General features: G+C 58.0%; 1 protein-coding gene and 1 long non-coding RNA gene across 3 annotated transcripts; one reads left to right on the top strand and one right to left on the bottom strand.

The window, feature by feature from the left end:
* Positions 1-282: 282 nt before the first annotated feature.
* LOC115643926 lies at positions 283-13,183 on the bottom strand. Its single transcript, XM_030547933.1, has 3 exons — positions 12,820-13,183; positions 4,209-4,263; positions 283-2,249 (listed from the first exon to the last, which is right to left on the bottom strand). The coding sequence occupies exon 3, from the start codon at positions 2,008-2,010 to the stop codon at positions 697-699; it is 1,314 nt and encodes a 437-aa protein (XP_030403793.1). The 5' UTR covers positions 2,011-2,249; positions 4,209-4,263; positions 12,820-13,183; the 3' UTR covers positions 283-696.
* Positions 13,184-13,427: 244 nt separating this feature from the next.
* LOC115643931 lies at positions 13,428-14,708 on the top strand. Of its 2 annotated transcripts, none has more exons than XR_003998400.1 (2): positions 13,428-13,763; positions 13,904-14,708. It is a non-coding gene; the product is annotated as an uncharacterized LOC115643931 (long non-coding RNA). The 2 variants fall into 2 exon arrangements; XR_003998399.1 differs by having other exon boundaries at positions 13,428-13,767.
* The last annotated feature ends 253 nt before the right edge of the window (positions 14,709-14,961 follow it).

Raw genomic sequence — 14,961 nt, 5'->3', positions numbered from 1 at the left:
GCAGACCTCACGATCTGGCTGAGCTCTGAGGACGGCTCTCTGACAAGGCAGATCTCGGGCCAGGCTTCAGCAAAGAGGGAGGGGGAGGGGGCAGGGAGAAGGGGAGTGAAATAGAGGTGGGCATAACATCCCCTCTGTATCCCCCTATCCTGGTCACATGGGGGCTGGGGCCAGGACTCCTGGGTTCTCTCCCCGGCTCTGGGAGGGGAGTAGGGGCTGGTGGTTAGAGCAGGGGGAATTGGGAGCCAGGACTCCTGGGTTCTCTCCCCGGCTCTGGGAGAAGAGTGGGGGCTGGTGGTTAGAGCAGGAGGGGTTGGGAGCCAGGACTCCTGGGTTCATAGGCACCAACTCTGTGGGTAGTCTGGGTTTGGAGCACCCATGAGAGGAAAATGGTGGATGCTGAGCACCCACTGGCAGCCCGCCTATCAGCACCTCCTACTCCCTTCACCCCACTCTCACCTGCTGCAAACAGCTGTTTGGTGGCATGCAGGAGGTTGGGAGGAAGGGGAGAGAGGATGTGGTGTGCTGGGGGACAAGGGCAGAACAGGGTGGGAAGAGGTGGGACTAGGGTGGAGGTGTGGCCTTGGGGGAAGGGATGGAGTGCAGGTGGGGCCTGGAGCAGATCCAGGGGTTGCGTGCCTGTGCCTGGGCTCTGTCCCCAGCTCAGGGAGGTGAGTGGGGTCTGGGCCAGTCATCTCACAGCAGGCATTGGGCTAAGATGGGGATGAGCATCTTCAAGGCCTCAGGGATCTTGGAGGGTAGTTTCAGGAACATCCTAAGGAAAGTCATACACTTGGTGGCTGCAACACTGTAACTGACCTTCCCATCGATGACGCACACATCCACAGTATTCTCCCCTTTCCCGGAGACAAAGACCATCTCACCCTTGTCGCACTCAATGACCAGCCGGGCGTTCTCCTGCAGGCAGCGCGGCTCAGCGGAGAAATCCCTAACGGCCACGTTCAAGGCCTCCTTGACCTTCTCGGGAGCCCCTGAAAGACCCCGCACCTCTCCCCGCACACTCTGCAGGTTCTCAGTGCTCAGCAGCCTTTCAGAGAGACGCATCTTCTCCCGATACATCGCCCAGCTCTTCACCTTCACCTCGTAGCTGGGCTTCCCATCACAGCAGGTCACGGAGACCTCGCAGTCCCCATCTTCAGACACCAGTCGCAGCTTTGTCTCGTCCCAGGCGACGCACATCCTGGGGTTGTCCCGGACGCACTCCGGCTCTTTGGGGAATTCCCTCAGCACCAGATCGAAGCAGCGTCTCAGCTCCTTGGTCATCACCTCCCAGGACTCCAGCCTGTCGCGAATTCTCTGCAGGTTCCCCACGCTCAGCCTTTGTGGGCGGGAGCGTAACCTCTCCTGATACACCGTCACCGTGGGCTCCTCCACCTCATAGCAGGGCTCCCTCTCACCTTCGGACACAGTGATCTTACATTCCCCTTGGCCTGACACAAACACCAGCTCGGTGTGCTCATGCCTGATCACCATCCGGGCGTTGCGCTTCACACAGTGGGGCTCCCGGGAGAACTCCTCCAGGGCCTGCTCAAAGCAGGCTCCCAGCTCCTCGTCCAGCAACCCCCACTTCTCCAGCGCATCCCGCACACCCTGCAGGGACTTGGTGCTCAGCTTCTGGGGACGGGACTTTAACCTGGCCAGGTACACCTGGGCCGTTGGCTCTTTAACCTCATAGCAGGCACCATTGTCAGAGATCCTGATCTTACATTTGCCCTTCCCAGAGAGGAACGTCAGCTCAGTCTCATCGCTCTGGATCACCATCTCTGCGTTGTTCTGCACACACGGGGGCTCCTGGGGAAACTCTGCCAGGGCCCGCTCAAAGCAGGCTCCCAGCTCCTCGTCCAGCACTCCCTGAGTCTCCAGTGCATCCCGCACACCCTGCAGGGTCTCCATGCTCAGCGGCTGGGGACAGGAGAGTAACCTGGCCAGGTACACATCCCCTGTGGGCTCAGCGACATGGTAGTGGGGTTTCCCGTTGCTATGACACATTATGATTTCACACCTGGCCTTTCCAGACCCCTCGGGTCCTGGCGGTGTGTTGCCTCAGCTCACGGGACACGTTCCAGAGGGACTCAGGTTCTCCAGCCGTAATGACGCTGAGCTGCCGGCCGTGGTTTGCCCGGTGCCCCTAACGCTGGTTCTCTGGTGACGATCTAAGGTGAGGTGAAATGCACGAGCCGCATGCTTGGGAAATTCCTACTTCACCCAGTGGCTGCTCCTCCTGCAACCTGGAAGATGAACGATATCGTCTCAGCTGGGGCTCGATGGGGAGGGACAAAGAGCCACTCGAATCGATACAGCCAGATCGCCAACAGGAGCAACTCGGCACCGCTCCGCTGTCAGAGCGACGCCCAGTGACCCCAGCTGGGATCTGGCCCCATTGACTCCGGTGGAGCAATGGCCGATTTACACAGTCCTGCCGGGCAACTCTCACTATGGTACCAGTGGCTACGCTACAGACACAAATAGATTGAAAAGAGCGAAACCCCACCACTACCCTGCAGGGAATTGCTTCACACCTTGTGGCCCTGCAACAATTTGGGTGATGCTCATGAACCATATTTCATTAGACCTTAACCAAAAGACTGTTTCATGGCACGCGGCAACTGAAGCGCGTTTCCTAGCAGCAGTTTCTGTATTTTTACATTTTCAGTGTACAAATGGTCAATGGACATTCTAAATTGAGTAGAATTTCAAATATATTATTGAAAACCTTGGAACCCTAAGATCAAAACTAAAATTGAAAGAAGAGGGACCATATTCTGTTCTCAAACATGGCCTTCCGGTAACATCAGACCTTTGTGTAGGACCAAAAGCAGTGAATTAACTATGGTAAAAGGTCCATCTGTCTGGAGATCATCCACAACAGAACCAGAGGCGGCTCCAGGCCCCAGCACGCCAAGCGCGTGCCTGGGGCGGCAAGCCACGGGGGGCACTCTGCCGGTCGCCGCAAGGGCGGCAGGCAGGCTGCCTTCGGCGACATGCCTGCGGAGAGTCCACTGGTCCCGCGGCTTCAGTGGACCTTCCGAGGGCAAGCCGCCAAAGGCAGCCTGCCTGCCGTGCTTGGGGTGGCAAAGTCCCTAGAGCCGTCCCTGAACAGAACCCTTTTATTTGTGGGGGAAGCCAGTTTACAAGGGGGTACCTAGATATAAAATTGAACTGGGAGCTAGATCCTTAAAAGAAGGGGCATTCTGGTTGAAACACTGGAGATGAAACTAGAAGCAGAGGAGCTCTGAAAAGAAATGCAGATATAGATAATGAAGAACATGGATAATGCAGATAAACAAAAATTGATAACCCAGAACACCACTGCTGTCTTGCTGCCAAGCGTCACTTCCCTTCTCTGATCGTTTTCCTTTAATTTCTTCAGGACACACACACACACACACACACACACACACACACACACACACACACACACACACACACACACACACACACACACACACACCCCACTGCCCTAGCAGCAAAACGGGTCCCAGCGCCACTATAGTGAGCGACTACTAGCCTGTTTTAGAGACCCATCACGGACACAAATATAAGACAAATTGCGAGAGCATTTTAATCTCCCTGGACACTCAGTGACAAACTTGAAAGTTGTCGTACTTAAAAAAAACTTCAAAACCAGACCTCAGTGTGAAACTGCTGAGCTAATTTTTTTTTGTACTTCAAGGTCCCAGAGACATAGACAAGGTTTTCAAGTCGAGGCTAGAAGACCGAAAACATAAAGACACTTGATCCTGGCCTTGGATAAGCCAAGAAACTACTCACACTTGATCTCAGCTCACAGAGAGCTGAGAAACTGCTGAGCTGGAATCCATCTGCAAGTTTGACTGCATCACACCCGGCCTGAATAGAGACTGGGAGTGGCTGGCTCACTCCAAAAGATTTTCTCCCTTTTCGTATTCACAACTTCTCGTCAATAGTTAGTAATGGGCCACATCCCGCCTGATTGTATTGACCTGCCTAGTAATGCTACACACCCATCTCTGCAAGTCTATATTTATCCACCTGCCAAACTCCACCTTGCTCTTCTGCATCCGATGAAGTGGGCTGGAGCCCACAAACGCTTACGCTCAAATAAATGTGTTAGTCTCTACGGCGCCACAAGGATCCTGTTCTTTTTGCTGATACAGACTAACATGGCTCCTGCTCTGAAACTTATGTTATGTTGTCACTTTTCTTACCTTCCTGCTAGCCCGGCACTACAGTCTGGACTCCAGAGGCGAGAACTGCAGAGCGCTGTAATGTGAAAACACAAAACCCTGGCACGTTAAATCTTTTAGCCGGCAAGGCAGCACAACAACTGGCCAGCTGGCAACCCTAGCACGCCCCACGCTCATCCCATTGCCCGCGGTAGGGTGGCAAAGGGGTTTTCCGGCTGGGGCTGTGAAAATGGCGTCCTAGGGGATGGGGTGTCTTCTAGAGGCGGAAGACTGTGGGCTCAGGGCTATGTGGGCGGAGCCAGAGCCAGACTAACTTTTTGTGGGCCCGGCACCAAACATATTTGTGGGCCCCCACTGGGGAAGTAGGGCACGTGATGGGGGTGGTCTGCAGAGCGAGGGGACGGCTGGGGGCAATGCGGCACTAACCCACAACTGCTAGACGCACACTGGCCTGTCCAGCCCTGCGCTGCCAGGGTGTCCGTTCCCCACTGCCCCCCTGCCCGGTGCCCTGCCCCCCCCGACAAGCACCACCTTGCACAGAGACCTCCCCCACAGATCTCTACGCCCAACACCCCCTCGCCCAGAGACCTGCCCAGAGATCTCCCCACAGATCCCTACGCCCGGCGCCCCCTCACCCAGAGACCTCCCCACAGATCCCTACGCCCGGCGCCCCCTCGCCCAGAGACCTCCCCACAGATCCCTACGCCCGGCGCCCCCTCGCCCAGAGACCTCCCCACAGATCCCTACGCCCGGCGCCCCCTCGCCCAGAGACCTCCCCACAGATCCCTACGCCCGACACCCCCTCACCCAGAGACCTCCCCACAGATCCCTAAACCCGGCGCCCCCTCGCCCAGTGACCCCTCCACAGATCCCTACGCCCAGCGCCCCCTCGCCCAGAGACCTCCCCACAGATCCCTACGCCCAACAACCCCTCTCCCAGAGACCTCCCCACAGATCCCTACGCCCAACACCCCCTCGCCCAGAGACCTCCCCACAGATCCCTACGCCCGACACCCTCTCGCCCAGAGACCTCCCCACGGATCCCTACGCCCGACACCCCCTCGCCCAGAGACCTCCCCACAGATCCCTACGCCCAGCGCCCCCTCGCCCAGAGACCTCCCCACAGATCCCTACGCCCGACACCCCCATGGCCAGAGACCCCCCCACAGATCCCTACGCCCGGCGCCCTCTCGCCCAGAGACCCCTGCCACTGACCTCCCACCACAACTGCACAGCACCCTGCACACCATACGCCCCGCTCAGCTCCCCCACCCACAGATCCCGTACTGCCCAGCACCCCCTTCACAATCCCACCATCACAGCTGTACAGCGCCCCTTATTTCTGAGGGAATTCTGCATCAGATTGTGTGCGTACTACTTTACAATTCTGCAATTTATTTTAACAATAACTAAATGTGGAAGCTCCACCATGCAGACAGTGGCCTGTGCTCCCCCCTGCCGCGGTGGAGCTTCCACATTTAGTTATTGTTAAAAGAAATTGCTGAACTGTAAAGTAGTATGGGGTGGATAAGATGGGGAGGGTAAGAGGGTTCTGTGTGGGCCTGGATACGAGGGGGGGTAAGAGGGTTCTGGAGGGGTAAGAGGGTTCTGTGGGAGGGTGGATAAGAAGGGTGGTAAGAGGGCTCTGTGTGGGGCTGGATAAGGGGGGGTAAGAGGGCTCTGTGTGGGGGTGAATAAAAGGGCGGGGTGTGACGAACTAGGAATGTTCTTAAAGTTTGCTCTGAATACTGTGTTGGTGCCTCAGTGTCCCCATGGCAGTTCTTAAGTATCTGGCAGAGCAAAGGGCCAGTGCCCCTAAATGCCTGGCACTCTGTCTCCTAGCAACTGATGGCCTGGGCCCCTCCCCTGCAAAGGTGCCAGCTGAAGGTGTTGGAGACAAAGGGATCAGGTGACCTCCTGGCCCGGGAAAGGGGCTGAGCAGAGAGGAGGGGCTGGAGGGGTGGTTAGTCTGGAGCTGGCTGGGGTCGAGGGTGGAGGGCAGACGTGGGGGTCTGGCTCACTGCCCCCCAGAATGGACCCGGCTGAGGGGTCCTGTTCTCTGTACCTACAAACTCTGTTTTAGACCCTGTTCCTGTCATCGAATAAACCTCTGTGTTACTGGCTGGCTGAGAGTCACGTCTGACTGCAAAGTGGGGGTGCAGGACCCTGTGGCCCCCCCAGGACCCCGCTGGGGTGGACTCGCTGTGGGAAGCGCACGGAGGGGCAGAGGATGCTGAATGCTCCAAGGAGAGACCCAGGGAGGTGAAGCCGTGTGAGCTTCTTGCCCTGAACAAGTCTGCTCCAAGGGAGAGGAGGCTCCCCAAAGTCCTGACTGGCTCGGTGGGGAGCAGTTCCAGAGCATCGCCCAGTGACTCCGTGACAGGGGGTAAGAGGGTTCTGTGTGGGGGTGGATAAGAGAGGGGGTAAGAGGGTTCTGTGTGGGGGTGGATAAGAGAGGGGGTAAGAGGGTTCTGTGGGGGGGTGGATAAGAGAGGGGGTAAGAGGGCTCTTTGTGTAGGTGGATAAGAGGAGGGGTAAGAGGGTTCTGTGTGGGGGTGAATAAGAGGGGGGTAAGAGGGTTCTGTGTGGGGGTGAATAAGAGGGGGAGTAAGAGGGTTCTGTGGGGGGGTGAATAAGAGGGGGAGTAAGAGGGTTCTGTGTGGGGGTGAGTAAGGGGAGTAAGAGGGTTCTGTGTGGGGGTGGATAAGTGGGGGGGTAAGAGGGTTCTGTGTGGGGGTGGATAAGAGGGGGAGTAAGAGGGTTCTGTGTGGGGGTGAGTAAGGGGAGTAAGAGGGTTCTGTGTGGGGGTGGATAAGTGGGGGGGTAAGAGGGTTCTGTGTGGGGGTGGATAAGAGAGGGGGTAAGAGGGTTCTGCGGGGGGTTGGATAAGAGAGGGGGTAAGAGGGCTCTTTGTGGAGGTGGATAAAAGGGCGGTAAGAGGGTTCTGTTTGGGGGTGAATAAGAGGGGGGGTAAGAGGGTTCTGTGGGTGGGTGAATAAGAGGGGGGTAAGAGGGTTCTGTGGGTGGGTGAATAAGAGGGGGGTAAGAGGGTTCTGTGGGGGGTGGATGGGGGGGTAGGAGGTTTCTGTGGGGGCTGGATAAGGGGGGTAAGAGGGTTCTGTGGGGGTGGATAAGAGAGGGGGTAAGAGGGTTCTGTGGGGGGTGGATAAGAGGGGGGGTAAGAGGGTTCTGTGGGGGGTGGATGGGGGGGTAGGAGGGTTCTGTGTGGGGGTGGATAAGAGAGGGGGTACGAGGGCTCTGTGTGGGGGTGGATAAGTGGGGGGGTAAGAGGGTTCTGTGTGGGGGTGGATAAGAGTGGGGGTAAGAGGGTTCTGTATGGGGGTTGGATAAGAGAGGGGGTAAGAGGGCTCTGTGTGGGGGTGGATAAGAGGGGGGGTAAGAGGGTTCTGTATGGGGTGGATAAGAGGGGGGGTAAGAGGGTTCTGTATGGGGTGGATAAGAGGGGGGGTAAGAGGGTTCTGTATGGGGGTTGGATAAGAGAGGGGGTAAGAGGGTTCTGTATGGCGGTTGGATAAAAGAGGGGGTACGAGGGCTCTGTGTGGGGGTGGATAAGTGGGGGGGGTAAGAGGGTTCTGTGTGGGGGTGGATAAGAGAGGGGGTAAGAGGGTTCTGTATGGGGTGGATAAGAGAGGGGGTAAGAGGGTTCTGTATGGGGTGGATAAGAGGGGGGTAAGAGGGTTCTGTATGGGGTGGATAAGAGGGGGGGTAAGAGGGTTCTGTATGGGGGTTGGATAAGAGAGGGGGTACGAGGGCTCTGTGTGGGGGTGGATAAGTGGGGGGGTAAGAGGGTTCTGTGTGGGGGTGGATAAGAGTGGGGGTAAGAGGGTTCTGTATGGGGGTTGGATAAGAGAGGGGGGTAACAGGGCTCTGTGTGGGGGTGGATAAGAGGGGGGGTAAGAGGGTTCTGTATGGGGTGAATAAGAGGGGGGGTAAGAGGGTTCTGTATGGGGTGGATAAGAGGGGGGGTAAGAGGGTTCTGTATGGGGGTTGGATAAGAGAGGGGGTAAGAGGGTTCTGTATGGGGGTTGGATAAGAGAGGGGGTACGAGGGCTCTGTGTGGGGGTGGATAAGTGGGGGGGGTAAGAGGGTTCTGTGTGGGGGTGGATAAGAGAGGGGGTAAGAGAGTTCTGTATGGGGTGGATAAGAGGGGGGTAAGAGGGTTCTGTATGGGGTGGATAAGAGGGGGGGTAAGAGGGTTCTGTATGGGGGTTGGATAAGAGAGGGGGTACGAGGGCTCTGTGTGGGGGTGGATAAGTGGGGGGGTAAGAGGGTTCTGTGTGGGGGTGGATAAGAGAGGGGGTAAGAGGGTTCTGTATGGGGTGGATAAGAGGGGGGTAAGAGGGTTCTGTATGGGGGTTGGATAAGAGAGGGGGTAAGAGGGTTCTGTGGGGGGGTGGATAAGAGAGGGGGTAAGAGGGTTCTGTGTGGGGGTGGATAAGTGGGGGGGTTAGAGGGTTCTGTGTGGGGGTGGATAAGAGAGGGGGTAAAAGGGTTCTGTATGGGGGTTGGATAAGAGAGGGGGTAAGAGGGTTCTGTGGGGGGTTGGATAAGAGAGGGGGTAAGAGGGTTCTGTATGGGGGTGGATAAGAGAGGGGGTAAGAGGGCTCTTTGTGGAGGTGGATAAGAGGAGGGGTAAGAGGGTTCTGTGGGTGGGTGAATAAGACGGGGGTAAGAGGGTTCTGTGTGGGGGTGGATAAGTGGGGGGGTAAGAGGGTTCTGTGTGGGGGTGGATAAGAGGGGGAGTAAGAGGGTTCTGTGTGGGGGTGAGTAAGGGGAGTAAGAGGGTTCTGTGTGGGGGTGGATAAGTGGGGGGGTAAGAGGGTTCTGCGGGGGGGTGGATAAGAGAGGGGGTAAGAGGGCTCTTTGTGGAGGTGGATAAAAGGGGGGTAAGAGGGTTCTGTTTGGGGGTGAATAAGAGGGGGGTAAGAGGGTTCTGTGGGTGGGTGAATAAGAGGGGGGTAAGAGGGTTCTGTGGGGGGTGGATGGGGGGGTAGGAGGGTTCTGTGGGGGCTGGATAAGGGGGGTAAGAGGGTTCTGTGGGGGTGGATAAGAGAGGGGGTAAGAGGGTTCTGTGGGGGGTGGATAAGAGGGGGGGTAAGAGGGTTCTGTGGGGGGTGGATGGGGGGGTAGGAGGGTTCTGTGGGTGGGTGAATAAGAGGGGGGTAAGAGGGTTCTGTGGGTGGGTGAATAAGAGGGGGGTAAGAGGGTTCTGTGGGTGGGTGAATAAGAGGGGGGTAAGAGGGTTCTGTGGGGGGTGGATGGGGGGGTAGGAGGGTTCTGTGGGGACTGGATAAGGGGGGTAAGAGGGTTCTGTGGGGGTGGATAAGAGAGGGGGTAAGAGGGTTCTGTGGGGGGTGGATAAGAGGGGGGTAAGAGGGTTCTGTGGGGGGTGGATGGGGGGGTAGGAGGGTTCTGTGTGGGGGTGGATAAGAGAGGGGGTACGAGGGCTCTGTGTGGGGGTGGATAAGTGGGGGGGTAAGAGGGTTCTGTGTGGGGGTGGATAAGAGTGGGGGTAAGAGGGTTCTGTATGGGGGTTGGATAAGAGAGGGGGTAAGAGGGCTCTGTGTGGGGGTGGATAAGAGGGGGGTAAGAGGGTTCTGTATGGGGTGGATAAGAGGGGGGGTAAGAGGGTTCTGTATGGGGTGGATAAGAGGGGGGTAAGAGGGTTCTGTATGGGGGTTGGATAAGAGAGGGGGTAAGAGGGTTCTGTGTGGGGGTGGATAAGTGGGGGGGGTAAGAGGGTTCTGTGGGGGGGTGGATAAGAGGGGGAGTAAGAGGGTTCTGTGTGGGGGTGAGTAAGGGGAGTAAGAGGGTTCTGTGGGTGGGTGAATAAGAGGGGGGTAAGAGGGTTCTGTGTGGGGGTGGATAAGGGGGGGTAAGAGGGTTCTGTGTGGGGGTGAATAAGAGGGGGAGTAAGAGGGTTCTGTGTGGGGGTGAGTAAGGGGAGTAAGAGGGTTCTGTGGGTGGGTGAATAAGAGGGGGGTAAGAGGGTTCTGTGTGGGGGTGGATAAGAGAGGGGGTAAGAGGGTTCTGCGGGGGGGTGGATAAGAGAGGGGGTAAGAGGGCTCTTTGTGGAGGTGGATAAAAGGGGGGTAAGAGGGTTCTGTTTGGGGTTGAATAAGAGGGGGGGTAAGAGGGTTCTGTGGGGGGTGGATGGGGGGGTAGGAGGGTTTTGTGGGGGCTGGATAAGGGGGGTAAGAGGGTTCTGTGGGGGTGGATAAGAGAGGGGGTAAGAGGGTTCTGTGGGGGGTGGATAAGAGGGGGGGTAAGAGGGTTCTGTGGGGGGTGGATGGGGGGGTAGGAGGGTTCTGTGTGGGGGTGGATAAGAGAGGGGGTAAGAGGGTTCTGTGGGGGGTGGATAAGAGAGGGGGTAAGAGGGTTCTGTGGGTGGGTGAATAAGAGGGGGGTAAGAGGGTTCTGTGGGGGGTGGATGGGGGGTAGGAGGGTTTTGTGGGGGCTGGATAAGGGGGGTAAGAGGGTTCTGTGGGGGTGGATAAGAGAGGGGGTAAGAGGGTTCTGTGGGGGGTGGATAAGAGGGGGGGTAAGAGGGTTCTGTGGGGGGTGGATGGGGGGGTAGGAGGGTTCTGTGTGGGGGTGGATAAGAGAGGGGGTAAGAGGGTTCTGTGGGGGGTGGATAAGAGAGGGGGTAAGAGGGTTCTGTGGGGGGTGGATAAGAGAGGGGGTAAGAGGGTTCTGTGGGGGGTGGATGGGGGGGTAGGAGGGTTCTGTGGGGGCTGGATAAGGGGGGGGAAGAGGGTTCTGTGGGGGTGGATGGGGGGTAGGAGGGTTCTGTGGGGGGTGGATAAGAGGGTTCTGTGGGGGGCTGTCTGGGTACAGGCAGCTCAGTGGGGGATCTAGGTGCACAGGGAGGTGCCATGTGCAGGGGCAATGGGAGTCTGCAGGGGGGGACCAAGTGAAAGTGGTTGGAGCTCGGGTGGGGGGGTGCAGGGGAGGTGGGGGGTTCACTCGGGTGGGGGTCCAGATGCAGGTGGTCAGGACTCAGTGGGGGGGGTTGGGTGCAGGGGAGGTTGGGTTCACTTGGGTGGGGTCCAGGTGCAGGTCGTTGGAGCTCAGCGGGGGGGGGGGGTGCAGGGGAGGTGGGGTTCACTCGGGTGGGGGTCCAGGTGCAGGTGCTCAGGACTCGGGGGGGGTTGGGTGCAGGGGAGGTGGGGGGTTCACTTGGGTGGGGTCCAGGTGTAGGTTATTGGAGCTCAGCGGGGGGGGTGCAGGGGAGGTGGGGTCGTTTGGGTGGGGTCCAGGTGTAGGTCGTTGGAGCTCAGCGGGGGGGGGGGGGGGCAGGGGAGGTGGGGGTTGTTTAGGTGGGGTCCAGGTGTAGGTCATTGGAGCTCAGCGGGGGGGGGGTGCAGGGGAGATGGGGGTTCATTTGGGTGGGGTCCGGGTGTAGGTCATTGGAGCTCAGCGGGGGGGGGTGCAGGGGAGATGGGGGTTCATTTGGGTGGGGTCCAGGTGTAGGTCGTTGGAGCTCAGCGGGGGGGGGTGCAGGGGAGATGGGGGTTCATTTGGGTGGGGTCCAGGTGTAGGTCGTTGGAGCTCAGCGGGGGGGGTGCAGGGGAGGTGGGGGTCGTTTGGGTGGGGTCCAGGTGCAGGTGGTTGGGGCTCAGTGGGGGGGTGTCTGGGGCACTCATCGGGGTGGTACAGATGCAGGGGAGATGAGGCTTGTCAGGGTGAGGGTTTGATGGGCCTGCTGGGCCCCCACATCCCCTCTGCCCCCACTTCCTCATCCCATGCCCCTTCTCCACCGCTCCATCTCCTCCCCATCCCACCCCCTTCCTTCCTCACTGCCTCTTCCTCCTGCCCCTGCTTCGCCTGTCCGATGCCCCTTCCCCACTGCCCCATCTCCTCCCCACTGCCTCTTCCCCCATCCCCCCTTCCCCTACACCCTTCTCTTTCCCATCCCATGCCTCATCCATCCCCACTGCCCCATCTCCTCCCCACCCCTTCCTTCCCCACTGCCTCTTCCCCCCACCCCCACTTCCCCAGCCCCCCTACCTCCACATTCCCATCCCCTTCTCTTCTCCATCCCACCCCCTCCCCACCCCGCCCCACCCCAGCGCGGGCACTGACTGTTGCACAAAATGAAGGCTGGCCCCCGGGACACGGAAAGAGTAGGACTAGGACCCAGAGGGGGTGTCCAGTTGCAAAGTCCAGGTTGCTGAGCAGCAGCTTCTCTTTTCAGCCGGGCTGCGCAGCCCTGCGGTCACAGAAATGGGGAGAGGAGGGGGGCAGTGGCATGTGACCTTGCACCCCCATAGGGCCCCACAGAGCGGAAAAGGTGGTTCCTGCCTGGGAGGCAGGCCCTGCTTTGGAGGTGGCAGCGCCAGCCGCAGGAAACGGGGGAGGAAGGGGGCTCCATCTATGCTCCCAGAAATCAAACAGTGTGTTTACAGCTCCGGCCTGTCTAAAGCATCCTCCTAAAGACGGGCTGCATGCCAGGATCCCGGGGGGAGAGTTTCCCGCCCTGTGCTGCGCAGGCAGGATCATCGGAAGGGCCCTTCGTGGGTTTAACCCCTGCGCCAGCCCTGGGACTTCGCAGGGAACCGGAGCGAAAGCCAGGAGAGAGGAAAATGTGAGAAACATCAGTGCCACTTACTGGGGGCAGCCGGCAGCGAAACTCTCCCTCTTCTTCCAGCTCCTCCAGCGTGCAGTGGGCTGAAGGCTTCAGACCCGCCCCAGCTGGGACAATTTTCCCTTTCCCTTTCACTGTTCACAGCAAATGAGCCAAGAAGCCAGAGAAAAACAGAAACCTTCTGGCTGGAATCCTGCCCCGTCACACGACGTTGTCACTGAGCATTCAGACACAGGCTGGTCCCGAAGACAGGGGAGCAATAGGTGTGTTCGCCAGGGACACGGGGGATGGGTTTTAACAGTCCACAACTTCATTAGTTCCCCTCTCACAGCCTGCCTTTCCCCCGGGCAACGAGGAGCAGGAGCGCCGGATGCTCCCTAGACGTGGGGGAATCACTGGCGCTGTCCCCATTCTGCCCCATCCCCCTACACCCGTGCCCCACTTGCTCCTCTCCGTTTCCTCCCCACATCACTCACTCTTAAGGCAGGAAAAAAGTCATGGGGTTACAGCCCTTTGGTCCCTCTATTCAGGTGCCCCTGGCAATGCCCCGCTAATAGGGAAGGGAGGGGAGGATGAAGCAGGAAATTCCCACAGTTGTTGGGTGGGGCTGATGTTTGACAGCTGGGTCAGGGCAAACTGTTATCAACACTGAACAAAGCAGAGCACCATGCCGGTGGAGTCTGACAACCAAGGGGAAAGAGCGTTTAACCTCCTCAGCTTCTGCGGCCATGAGTCAGGGCAGTGGCTTCCCTCCGAAACGGAGGTTTGCTGTCAGTTGCTAACGAGAGAGGAAAAGGAGGGATCTGTGAGGAGATTTTCTGTCAATATTTGGGGAACAAACCGGGACCACTGGGAGGGGACTTTTGTACCCAACTTTAGTGACCAGCTCAGGGCCGGATTCTTAGCTTGTGGCCCTAGTGTCAATCTGGTATCTGATCTGGGCCAGATTCTGATCTCAGTGACCTCTGGTAGGTAGGTGAGATTTCTTCCTTTCCTCCAATTGTCTCTCTCCCCCCACCCCGTCTAGGGGCAACGCTGATACCCCCTGTGATATTCGACAGCCTTATTGCCCCCAAACTGAGACCATTTTACCTTGTGTCCCCTTCAGGTGCTGAAACACAAACAGCCGGAGAATCTGAGCTGAGCCCCGAGGTCTAGGAACCGGAATCCAGGCTCTCCTGAGAAAAATTGGATGAACTTTGGCCATTTGTAGGGCAGAGCCTTGTCCACCCGCTCCGGGAAAACTGGAACACCCTGGAGTTCTGCCTCCAAACGGAGCCTGGGCTTCAGCAGAACTTGGCCTTTGCAGGACGAGATTTTTCTTTCCCAACAGGGTAGCGAAAAGCAAAGCAGACGTCCCTGAACTGTTGAGTGTCGCCAACGTCCTAAGAGTTCAGGGCAGACTGGAAGCCCAGGGGGAAATGACCAATGAGCTGAGAACGTGTATGGACCTCAGGCTGCAAGGGCTCAAAGAAGAGCCCTCGGGTATACACGACAAAGCCCAGATGTTGATCCAGGGCAGAGGAACAATTTAAAGCTGGAGATGGGGAAATGAGATCTACGTGTATTACAGCAACGGGTGCCCCGGTATGACATGAAAGAGCCAACCGTGGAGGTTCATCTGGCCCAGCTGCGCTCCCACGCAGAACGGCTCCGTGTGGAGAACCTGCTGAGAGTGCAGAGCCGACTGCAGGCCGTGGAGAAGACGACCCAGCTGCTGAAACAATGCTCAAATGGCTGTAAAATGGTTGGAGACCACTGCCCTACAAGAACAAAAGCTATCCAGATTACGAGACCATTAGAAACAATCAGCCTGGAGGGGTTATACAGGGTGTCTCTTGTCAGACACACACAAGTGGTTTAAAAATCACCATTTCCCCCCAATGAAATCTATGCTGGGTTTTGTTAATTCACTTTCTGGCTTCTGAGTCTTAACTTGACCCTCTGACTGGGGTCCTGGGGGGCCACTCAGAGGGCGCGAGCAGGGCAAACGGCAAAGACTGCGAAGAGGATCTCCTAAACTGGGGTGTCACGGAGTCACCGGGCGATGCTCTGGAACTGCTCCCCACAAGGCCAGTCAGGACTTTGGGGAGCCTCCTCTCCCTTGGAGCAGACTTGTTCAGGGCAAGAAGCTCCCACGGCTTCACCTCCTGGGTCTCTTCTTGG

Source organism: Gopherus evgoodei, unplaced genomic scaffold (genome assembly GCF_007399415.2).
Source record: "Gopherus evgoodei ecotype Sinaloan lineage unplaced genomic scaffold, rGopEvg1_v1.p scaffold_78_arrow_ctg1, whole genome shotgun sequence".
Lineage (NCBI taxonomy): Eukaryota > Metazoa > Chordata > Testudines > Testudinidae > Gopherus > Gopherus evgoodei.
The sequence above is the reverse complement of the archived record's forward strand: the minus strand, read 5'-3'. Positions and strand labels throughout refer to the sequence as shown.

Coding starts and splice junctions, on each gene's coding strand:
- LOC115643926 (XM_030547933.1), bottom strand. CDS start 2,010: ATGTGTCATAGCAACGGGAAACCCCACTACCATGTCGCTGAGCCCACA.